The sequence below is a fragment of the Callorhinchus milii genome, unplaced genomic scaffold (genome assembly GCF_018977255.1).
Source record: "Callorhinchus milii isolate IMCB2004 unplaced genomic scaffold, IMCB_Cmil_1.0 Scaffold11, whole genome shotgun sequence".
In the NCBI taxonomy this organism is placed as follows: domain Eukaryota; kingdom Metazoa; phylum Chordata; class Chondrichthyes; order Chimaeriformes; family Callorhinchidae; genus Callorhinchus; species Callorhinchus milii.
The window spans coordinates 7052636-7064643 of NW_024704752.1; the positions used below are offsets into that span (position 1 = coordinate 7052636).

Genomic DNA, 12008 nt, shown 5'->3' on the forward strand with positions numbered 1-12008 from the left:
TTAACGTTTCACTCCGCTCGAGAATAAAGTACCCTGCGCTTGCAGCACAGGGTTGTCCCAGTGTTTCTGATTTTTGTGTATTATAAATTAACAGAAGGAGAAACTTTGTCTCCCCACAGGGTGTCCTGACACTGTGAAATAATATGTCTTGTGCTTTGTGTTTGCAGGACTCAGAAAACGTCCAGACTGCAGTACCTTGCTAGTCCTGACTACAGATACAATGGCCATAAATGTAAGTAATTCCACATTAGTGCGACACCAACTTCAGGTTTGCTGGAGTCTTGTGAACAAAATAATATGAATCGATGTTTTAATTCCCGAAGGCATGTTAAGCATTTGTCCTTCCGAGGTCCATCTGCCTGTTCAAGTGAAGGTTAAAGATATCCCATGGCACTTCTCGAAAAGAGAAGTGAGTTTCTCCTCGTGTCCTGGCCAACAATGATTCACTCCATCCCACAAACAGCCGTGGGGATGTGTGCAAAATTGGCTGCCGTGTTCGCTCACAAAACATATTGACAGTACATTCTGTAAAAGGAGCTATACCAAACGTAAGGCTTACTATTTTGATTTATACAAATGCAATTTGTTGTTGTTTACAGTTGAAAGTTGGGGGTAACGTTAGTTGGGCTCAGTTTTGCCCTCAGGGTTGTATATCGTGGAGTCCTATAGCTCAGTGGTTAGAGCACTTGCTTTGCAAGTGAGAGACCTGAATTCAATTCCAGGCAGGGGGCGAAACCTTGGGCAAGTTTCCTTACTCCACACAGAGCCTAATAATAATCCCTCCAAAACCAAAAACAATAATAAATTGGTCATTTTCAATCTACGACTGTTTGAGGGACATTGCTGTGCGCAATTGGCTGCCGCGTTCGCCCACAAATATACAGTCAATTCACTTTACAGTGTGTTCTGTGAAGCGCTTTGGGACGTCCTCCCGACGTGAAAAGCGCTATATCAAATGCAAGGATTATTATTATTATTATTATTATAATATCTACCAGCTCTCTCTGGGCTGCCAGACTTCCACTGCTAGAGAAGGAGAGACCTGTGGAGATATCGCTAGCCTTTGCCTGACGTCACTGTTGTAGGTACTGTCCATGCTCAAGGCTTGAACATCCATCTCATTCTGCGATAGGTTGGAGCTTCAGTGTGCTACACGTCGTTTAAGATCAAAGTGACATCAATCTTAGTCCAGCTGCAAATAGACATGCCTGCAGTCTCTCACATCTGCTTAACGGCATAAAGGTTTTTTTTTCTTGGGTCTTGTTGTGACCCTGTATCGGAGGATTTCAGTGTGCGAACCCCTTAAAGGCGATGCGATTAGTCTTTCTGTAAGTGTGGTAATTTCTGAGGTTTGAAGGTTAAAGCGATTATTGGGTGTATGCAGAAAGGTTAGTCATCTTTCTCTCTTGTGTTCGCCACAGATGTGAAGTGTCTTTGTTGCCGGCGGTTACCGTAATGGAATAATATGTATCTGCAACAGGAAATACAGTATTAAAATCTTTCAGAAAATGTTTGCAGTGCAAATAAGAAAACGGTAAAACAAAAGCCAAAAGCTCAAAGTCTCGGTCAGGTGATGACTATCAGCTTTGTGTTTATTGTAGAGAGTTTCTATTATAGAGACCAGGGCAGAGAGAAGAGAGAATTTGTAATTTTGTATGTAGCTCACAGGTACACAAACCATCAATTGCTTCCCCGATAATTATAATAATAATATTAATAGTATTCCTTGTATTTGATATAGCGCCTTATCACGTCATTTAGCCGTCTCAAAGCGCTTAACAGAATACATTTTGAGATTGTTTCCAACCAAGTTGGTTTGCTTTCTTTCATTTCAACTTCTACGCCCCTCACCTCAGAAACTCCCTCCAACCTCCTGCTGTGACTCGCCCCCCCCCCCCCCGCCCACCCCTTTATCTGTCTTTAAATCTCACCTAGAAACCTACCTCTTGCACCATGTCTATGAGCATCTGTCCTTTCCTCTCTCCCTTGTTGGGCTTCTGATGCCATCCCTGTAAAGCGCTTAAAGACGTTATCCAGCATGAAGGACGATATATAAATGCAAGTTGTTGTTGTTGTATCATTCAGTCGTTTGAACTGTGTTTCTACATTTCTTTTGCTACTTGTTTCAGTTTGTACTGTTTACTTTGCTGATTCTGCAGTTATCAGCATTAACTTCCTCTCAGAACACGTTTATTCCCCTGCGCAAAAGTGTTCAGCGTTACCAGTTGTCAGCGACTATTTGCAGGAATCTCATATGGGGGTGGCCATTCTTAACTGTCTCTGTGCTGTTTTCCCCCTTAGTTTGGAATAATTAACACAAAAGGAGGACTGAAAGGATTCACCGACCAAAATCTCTTTTCAGCAAAGGGTGAGTACATGTTCAATGTAAAAAAAATGTACCATTTGCCTGAATCATAGTGGAGTCGTGGGAGTTTGCCTCAAGTTCACCCCCATTTAGAAGCCTTGACTTGCCCCGATGTACAAATGCAGCCTTCTGCAGACCTGCTCACTTGGAAGTGACTCCGGATCCACCTCTTTGGCACTTCCTTCCTGTTCAGTTTTATTTTGGAAGTGAATCCAAAAACATGGCAACCTTGTTCATTTACTCAGGTGTGGACTTTCTCTGCAGTGTAGAGGACTTTGGCATGTCGAAGCCTTTTGTGTGTTGCATCTTGACTCAGTGTTTGAATCCGTGCAGCCTCATTCAAAATTTGTGCACTATACACTGTCGTTGCGAACTGCATACACGTGCACACCTGAACCACCTACACAGATATATGGGTGTGTAGTGCCTGGAGTCCCGTAGCATAGTGGTTAGCACGCTCGCCTGGCAAGCGAGAGGACATGGGTTTGAATCCCTGGTGGCTGAAACCTTAGGCAAGTTTCCTTACTCCACACGCCTAATAATAATCCCTCCAAAAACAATAATAAATTGGTCATTTTCAATCTACGATTGTTTGTGGGACATTGCTGTGCTCAATTGGCTGCCGCGTTCGCCCACAAATATACAGTCAATTCACTTTACAGTGTGTTCTGTGAAGCGCTTTGGGACGTCCTCCCGACTTGAAAAGCGCTATATCAAATGCAAGGATTATTATTATTATTATATTATTATTGCTAGGGTGGGATCCCTACAGCGGAGATATAGGGAAGTGCTAGGGCATGAAGGGATTTCTAGATGAGGGTGAGAACACTGAAAACATTCAGCTGGGGAACAGAGAGCCAGTGGAGCGTAGTGAGGACAACTTAACAGGAGCACACATCAATCACACACTGGTGAGGACCTGAGAAGTTTAATTGTTTTGAGCTGAGCTTTCTCTTCTGAGTTCCTGGACAAAGAGCAACAGAAAGTGTTTAAGTAGGCTCAGGTCTGTCATGGAATTATGATAATTCATTCCATCTTGGCCACTGTTTTATGCACCCCCCCAACCCCCTCTGCACACACAATACATGCTGTTCCCCTCGTAGCTTTGGCTTGCAATTTCGTGTAGACCTCTCGGCAGCTGCAGAACAGACATTCAGCAGAACCACTCTCTTGGGGAAGTTTTAAACTGTACCCAACCCACAGAGGTACCATCTTGCTCTTTACGCTTCTCTTGCTTTAAGAAAGTTGCTGTTACAGGCTATCACCAGAAAGGGTTATAGTTTATCACAGACTCTTAAGCAGCGCTGCCTTTTGCTTCTCCTTCGCTCAAAGTATTTCTGTTGACCGGGGATCACCTCAAAGAGAGACCGTGAAGTGCAGTTGCATCTGCAGAAACTCTTTCCTCTGCGGGTCCGTTCGAGGGAAGATAAAACACTAAGTGCAGTTTAATGCAATTTCGAGAGGCATCAGTAATACAACCAACTTGGATCAATATTAATACAGTACAAATTTACATTTACACAGCATCTTTAATGTCAGGAGGATGTCCCAAAGCGCTTGACAATTCTGGCTGGGTACCCGAGCTGGGGATGAGAACTGAGTGGTGGGTGGGGCTCTCCTGGGGAGGGTTTAGATGACTTGGTCAAAGAGGTATGTCTTGAGACAAAGATTAAATGAGATGAGGGAGGGAGCGAGTCAGAAGGACTCTGGGATGGAGTTCTAGAGACTTGGGCAGAATGACTAAAACCCCTACCGCCAATGGTGGGGCAGATAGGGCAAAGGACACAATAAAAAAATTAACCGAAATATAAAATCTAAAATATAAATAATACAGAAGTTATTTTCTTTGACTTAAAGCGAATGTTTTCCAACCTAGTGATAGCAAAACTGAAAGATCGATGGGTGACAGATGTCAGTGTGACTGAACTGGTGTGACCATGGAAACAGGACGTGGCCATTAAGCCCACCAAGTCTGTTCCAGCAGTTTATTAGGATCTTGGCAGATCTCTTATTCCCAGTGGCCCTGACTTTTCCAATACCCCAAACACTGGTGCCACATGTGGGTCAGTAGGTTTTGGATTTAAGAGCCACGTCTGGACTTTGAACTTGCAGTCTAAAGAGAACATAGGTTTAGAGTTGCCAAGGGCAATTTCAGGACAGGCACCAGGAAGGTTTCTTTACCCAGAGGTTAATTAACGACTGGAACATGTTGGCAGGCAGGTAGGGTGGTTGAGGCCAGGACGGCTGTTGTGGGGACAATGATGTGTGCAAATTGGCTGCCGCATTCACCTACAACATACTCAGTTACTATATTTCCTGTGATGCACTTTGAGACATTTCGATGACATGATAAGGTGGTATATCAAAAAGCGAGGATTATTATTACTAATGGAATGTTTTAGAGGATTATTATTATTAATGCGACAGGCACCTGTAAGGAAAGTGTAGTCTCTCAACTTCAGGAGAGGAGGAAGAGAGATTAGAACAAACATTGTTTGTAGAATGTTCAGTAATACAGAAACTACTATATCTATAATCAACGTCTGTACCACGCCCAAGACAGAGCTCCGTCTCGGGCAGAAACGACACAAACGCCCTGGCTGTACCACACCCCTCATTCACACAAACCTCACCGCCAGCATTTCTACTGGAGTCCTGTAGCTCAATGGTTAGAGCACTCGCTTTGAAAGTGAGAGACCAGAGTTCAATTCCAGGCAGAGGGCGAAACCTTGGGCAAGTTTCCTTACTCCACACAGAGCCTAATAATAATCCCTCCAAAACCAAAAACAATAATAAATTGGTCATTTTCAATCTACAACTGTTTGTGGGACATTGCTGTGCGCAATTGGCTGCCGCGTTCACCCACAAATATACAGTCAATTCACTTTACAGTGTGTTCTGTGAAGCGCTTTGGGACGTCCTCCCGACGTGAAAAGCGCTATATCAAATGCAAGGATTATTATTATTATTACTGGGAGATTAAACCACTACTAGGGCTGGTATCAGTTAGATGGTCTACTGCAAACCTGCCCGAGTGCCTGAGAGTGTTATTGGAAGTTGGGAGGGAGTGGGGAGGTGAGGAAAGAGTGTGGCAGCTTTGCTACAATATGTGTAATCCACATCTAAGCATCTAGGCTCTTAATTTTACCGCAGTCATGTTTCATCGTATGTCACTTAGCATTCACTCTGCCATAGTCAGCCAATTTGCATACAGCAGTGTCCCACAAACAGCCATGAAACGAATAACAAATTTTATTTGGGAGATTCTTGGCCAAGACACCAGGAGAAACTTCCTTCTCTTTTCAAATAGTGCCATGCTGTTGTTAAACTCCACCTGAACAGGCAGATGGGACCTCGGTTTAACTTCTCATTAGACCGACGGCACTTCTGACAATACAGTACACCCTCAGCACTCTATTGGAGAGTCAGTGTAGACTATACGAGTTCCGAGTCCTGACATGGGGCTTTAACCTACAACCATTTGACTCCACGGTGACACACTGAAACCACTGACTGCGGCATTTTATCTTCTGTCTCAGGCAAGATGGCAGCTGCATTTGCAAACAAAACAGTTATTTTGCTCCAACAGCTCAGCACCTCTCCTGCTCCCCTCGTTGAGCAATGAAAGAGTCATTTGAGGATGCTACAGACTTGAGGACGCCTGGAGTGTCCTCAAGTCTGGCTGGTTCAACTTGGCAGCGATTTAGAGCTGGACAGATATAATGTGTTAAATTTTAATCCATTGCCATCTTGCCCCCACCCCCACCCACCTCCCAGCAATCCAAGAAAATATGCTCAAGAAATAAATCAAAGGCCTACTGTATGACCTCTTGGCTTATGGCAGCTGCTCCTTCCCAGGTCTATTCATTATCCTCCACTGTAACCACTTCTCTCGGGGTCCCTGTCCAAAGTACAGCTGTTCTCTTCCACCCACTGACTTCACAGCTCTCTCTGCAATGTTTGGAATGATGTGACAAACTCCTGCTTCAGCCTTCTGTCCGACCCCTTTCACCCCAGCCCTCGCCCGGCTCCACGGGCTCTCCATCCCCCAGAAGTTAGAGTTCAAAATCCTTGCCTTTAAAGCCCTCCACAGCCTTGTTCCTTCCTACTTCTGTGACTTGCTAACTCCATGTAGACCTATTCTCTCCCTCTGCTCAGCAGGCTCCGGCCTCCTCCATATCCACCATCTGCTTTTTCCGCTTCGGGCGGAAGTGGGCACAGCGTGTTTGTGACCAACTTCTGCTCGTGGGGGCTTTGCCCATTTATGGTTGGAGAGTGAACTTTGCCACAATAAGCGGGCTTGTACAGGGTGTTCACAAAGTCAGTTTACTTACATTTATATAACGCCCCTCACGCAGGGCAGCATTTCCCTACAATAACAGTGACTGCACTTTACAGTGAATCCTATGACAGATTTCCCTAAATCAAAGGAGCTGCATCAAATGCAAGAATTCTTCTTTCTTGACCTCTGATCAAAATGCACTTGGTTTCTCGTGTGAAAAAGCAATACTCAGTGTGGCAATACTTCTCAGTACCACTGGCCAGGGCCTGCTTCTCTCCAGCTCTTTCATTTTCTGCATGAACTGCAAGGTTGCCTTTTAGCTGCAAAGAGAATCAGTTGTGAAATTAAGTGATTAAATAAGTTCAGAAAGTGTGGTGGGCATCACTGACAGATTGAGCCTCTGACATAATATCCTTTCACTATGACTGCAGCTAACCTATACTGGGGCTTTAGGCCTCATTTACTCCCTGCTGCTTGTTTAAAGTCAAGACCGTAGATTCTTTTAAAAGGGAATTGGAAACGTGCTTGAAAAAGAGGAATATTAAAAGGTGAGGGAAGTGGGATTCGATTTGCTGGCTCATGTGCAGAAAAACACCATGCAACCCAACGGGTCAAAACGGTCCATTTCTGTGCTGCAGCTTTCTTGGATTCCATAAAATGGCCTCTTTGTGCCAAGTAATGTGTTGATTAGAGTTCATAAGGACATTCAATTATTCCGTATAGAGAAATATTTCCTGGTGTTTGCCCTGAAATTGGCTTTTGGAACTTTGGGCCTCTGCCCTCTTGGCATGCTGTCTTGGCGTATTTGAGAGTATTGTTCTAAGTTTATTTTCTCAATCTCATTTAAAATCTTATCTACCTCTTTAGGGTCTCCTCAGGGACGTCTCCTTTCAAAGCTGACGAGCCTTATCTTATCAAAGAGTTAGTTGCTCACAGCTCAGTCCTGAAACACTGGGGACCATCCTCGTTGCTGCCCTCTGTGCTCTGCCCTCTGGGTCTCAGACTGGCTCAATTGGCAGCACTCTACTCTCTGGGTCAGTAGGTTTTCCATTCAATCACCATGTCGGACTTTGAGCTCACAGTCCAGCCTGACATTCAGTGACCAACAATCCCTCAGATAAAATCAGTCACTCACTCCATGGCTGTTTGTGCAACATTACTGTGCATATTGGCTGCTTAGGTTCGCCCACAAAATACAGACATTGACACCGGTTTACAGTACATCCTATGATGCACTTTGAGATGTCTTGATCACATGATAAGATGCTATATCAAATGCTAGGATTGTTGTTATATGTTACTGGGTGTGGGAGTTGGCTGCATGCATTATCAGTGGTGCTGTTTGGATGACCTGGAGACTTCAAGTGGACGTTATAGATCTCAGGACAAACACCAATCAAAAAGAGAATGAACTTTCTCCTGATGCCCTGGTCAACAATTAGCCAGATTAATTAGTTATGTGCCTCAGTGCTGTTTATGGGGCTTTGCTATGTGCAAAATGGCAGCTGGCTTTGCCTATTAAAAATAGTCACTACACTTAAAAGTTTAAAGAGCTTTGAGGCGTCAAAGTGATAAGATGCTACGAGAAACATGTTTCTTTTTTTTGAAAAAAGCTCTTTCTTCATTACATTGTTAACTGTGAGATGCAATCCTCTCCTCAATTGGGCTTTGTGACATTTCAGTGTGGCAAGGCTTTATAAAGATGCAGCTTTTTTTTTACTCTCTCTGCACATTCTGTGGTTGCCATTTGATGTGGACTTTGCACTCTATTTGGGCAGATAACCTTGCAAAACTTCCCCCGCTCGCGCTCTCCCACACACACACATACAGCATAGCTCAGCAGTGCCTACCAATAATGAAATTGCGCCAACAAATAGACTTCCATCGACTTATGGAAAATTTCAATCTCCACATTTTAATTTCAAAAGAAACTAGTGTCCAGTGCACTGCAATAATAAAAATAATTATAATAATAATAATAATCCTTATGTTTGGAAAAAAAACACCAACCACATCGGGAGGGCATTGCAAATCGCTTCAGAGGACGTACTGTAAAGTGTAACGACCTTACTTTGTAGGCAGACGCAGCAGCTGGTTTTACGCACACGAATTGCTTATTATGTTTAATAAAGCAATGGGCAAAAATAATAATAATAATAATCCTTGCATTTGATATAGCGCTTTTCAGGTCGGGAGGACGTCCCAAAGCGCTTCACAGAAAACACTGTAAAGTGAATTGACTGTATATTTGTGGGCGAACGCGGCAGCCAATTGCGCACAGCAATGTCTCACAAACAGTCGTAGATTGAAAATGATCAATTTATTATTGTTTTTGGTTTTGGAGGGATTATTATTAGGCTCTGTGTGGAGTTAGGAAACTTGCCCAAGGTTTCGCCCTCTGCCTGGAATTGAACTCCGGTCTCTCGCTTGCAAAGCGAGTGCTCTAACCACTGAGGACTCCACGCTAAAAAGCACTATTACCTGTTCCCGGAGCTGAATAGAAATACAGAGCCGGTGCCACACTGCTGAAGTGTCCTAATGCTCTCAGGCAGGCTGCAGCAGCTGATGGAGGAATCACAGATACACTTCTGCGTTCAATGCTTCCTCGCAGCTGCTGCGACCGGGGAGGGTCCCGGTGCGCTGCGCGGACAGTGCTGCCGCGGGGTGGCATTTTATTATATTTACGGATTTTTTTTAAAAAAAGCACAGGGCGTTTCAAGTCCCACAGTTTTAGAGCCTCTACTGGGTGGCGGTGTTGGTGCTGTTGTGCTTGCGGTTGATTGGTAATGTCTGGTACAGTGTCTCAAGTTTCCATCGAACGCTAACAAAGACTGTTCAGTGTTTAGTTGTCGCAGCGGTGAGGAGCACAGCCTCCTGAGCCCAGGTAAGAGAGCCAAACACACTGCATCTTAGTGCAACACAATACCAGCCAACGTCCCTTCGGAGGGGTGAGTTGTCTGTAAGTGGGTTTATCGCTGCTTAGTTTGCCGGGGACGTTGGAAGTTTCAGTTAAGCCAAAAGTGTGTGTGTGTGGGGGTGGGGGTGGGGGGGAGGGCAAAGTTAGACTGGTTTGAAGCAGGAATTATTTTCAGTTTTTTTTTGTGGGGTTCGGGGGAATGAGAATTCTTTGGAAAAGTCAACAGAATGCTTTTGTGTGTGTGTGTGTGTATGTGTATGTCTGCCTGCCCATTGCACCTCTCTGCCCACTAAATTGATTTGAAGAGGCATTTGTCAATTGCAACAAAGGTGGGTATGGCGAAAGTACAACAATAAGTTTCAGTTTTCATACCTGACGCTCTATCTCTTAAGTAACTGACTTTGATCTGTTCCTTCTGACAAAAATCCCAAACAAAAAAAACCCTTGCTTTTATTCAGATGCAAAAATCTCACGGTGGGTGGGTGGTGGTGGGGGGGTGGGGACGAGAGGAGGGTGTGATTCTTTTGTTGGGAAAGATCCTTTGCAGTGGGAAAGGGATGGGGTTCGTGCTCAGCTGTATTCTAATGAAGTTGGGTCATTGTTTTGTTCATAAAAGAGGCATTGCATTCCACTGCTTTATGGTTCATTATCAGCCACTGTGGATGTGTGTGGGTGGCACGGTTTTGGAGGCTGCCACTTGGGATTTGGAATTGCCATATAAGATGCTGTTATTGATTTTCACCCCACACAACACTTTTTCTCTCTCATTCTCCCCCCCCCCCCCCACCCCCATTACTCAATCTCGGGTCTTTTCAATTGCATCCGTCTACTGTAACCAAAACAGTGCTTGTCATTTGACTGAACAGGAAGCACTAGACAACCAGTGCTATGTTAGCACGCATGTAGAGCTCTTATCCAGCTAAGAGTAAAACAAACAGAGACATGCAAAGGGAGATTTTAACGGAGACATGACTGCTGCATGCAAAACAGAAAGTTGTGTGAGACTGTACAGTATGCCTCTTTTTCCTGAAGTTCTTTGGCTCCGCCAGTAATAGCAATAATAATCTTTGAATTTGATAAAGCGCCTTATCACGTCTTCGAGATATATCAAAGCGCTTCACAGAAATGCTGTAAAGTGAATTGGCTTCATTGTATGTTTTGTGGGTAAAAACATTATCAAGTTTTTGGGCCTTTCCTCCATCTCAACTCTCAGTAGCTTGTTCCTTGTTTGCTCTCCCCCTTTCCTCACCCTTGCTGATTCCTTGCACCAACCCAGAGGTATGGTTAAGTGGCCAGCTCCCAGGTCTACACCAGTCCTGCCCTATATCCAGATTGAGGGTATACTGGGGCTCACAAACAGCCCTGTACCAGCCATGGGGAATACTAGGAGTGGGAGCAGAGTTAGGAACTACAGGCATACAACAACAACAACAACAAGATTCCATTTATAGAGCGCCTTTCACGTCAGGAGGACGTCCCAAGGCGCTGCACAGTTGGGTCATGACCCGAGCAGGGGGGAAATGGTCAGGGTGAGGGGAGGGAAGGGATACCAGGCTTGATATGCCACTTTCTGTTGTTGGGCCTCGCTATCACAGGTATATCCTCTCACCTCAACCTTCATGGTTCTGCCTTTGAATGGTTCAGATTCTATTTCTCACACCATCTCAACTTCATCTCCACAAGCGGCTTCTCCTCTAGCCCCGGACCGTCTTGTGCGGCGTTCCTCAGGGCTCTTTCCTTGGTCCCCTCCTTCACTATCTATATGCTCCCTCTTGGTGACACCATCCGCAGACATGGGTCAACTTCCACATGTATGCGGATGACACCCAACTCTATCTCTCTGCCTCCACCCTCAACTCTGGGACCACTGCTGTTCTGACAGAATGTCTGTCAGGCATCAAGTCCTGGATGAGAGCTAACTTTCATCAGTTGAACATCAACAAAACCGAGGCTCTCCTGATTGGCTCCCGTCAGTGCTTCCACACCTCAGGCGCTGACAGCATCATCATCCAAGGATGCAATCTCCATCTCACCGAGCCAGTCCTGAACCTTGGTGTCTTGTTTAACCCTCAACTGTCCTTTCTACCCTACATCCGTGCCATGACCCGCTCTGCCTTCCCCCACCTCCGCAACATCGCCCGGCTCTGCTACTGTCTCACACCACAGGCTGCCGAGACCCTCATACACACGTTCATATTATCCAGGCTCGAACTACGTAAACTCCCTGCTTGTCGGCCTCCGCAACTCCTCCCTCCATAGGCTGCAGATCATCCAGAACTCTGCAGCCTGTGTCTCTCTCATCCTCGCTCGACTCCACTAGCTTCCCGTCACACAGAGGATACAGTTCAAGATCCTGGTTCTCACGTTCAAAGTCTTTCTCCCCCCTACCTCTGCAATCTCCTAACCCCCTACCAACCTCTACTCAGCGGACTCCATCCGGCTTC

General features: G+C 45.1%; 1 protein-coding gene across 9 annotated transcripts in view; it reads left to right on the forward strand.

The window, feature by feature from the left end:
• LOC103178656 (transcription factor Dp-2) overlaps positions 1 to 12008 on the forward strand; it is a 68583-nt gene that overhangs the window by 13259 nt on the left and 43316 nt on the right. For 8 of the 9 annotated variants that reach the window (XM_042339282.1, XM_042339283.1, XM_042339284.1 and 5 more), the window contains 2 exons: positions 168 to 232; positions 2302 to 2368. In XM_042339282.1, coding sequence (XP_042195216.1) covers positions 221 to 232; positions 2302 to 2368 — 79 coding nt within the window. In that variant the 5' untranslated portion in view covers positions 168 to 220. Of the gene's footprint in view, positions 1 to 167; positions 233 to 2301; positions 2369 to 9346; positions 9532 to 12008 lie in introns of those variants that run through there. The other variant, XM_042339288.1, reaches the window with a different exon arrangement.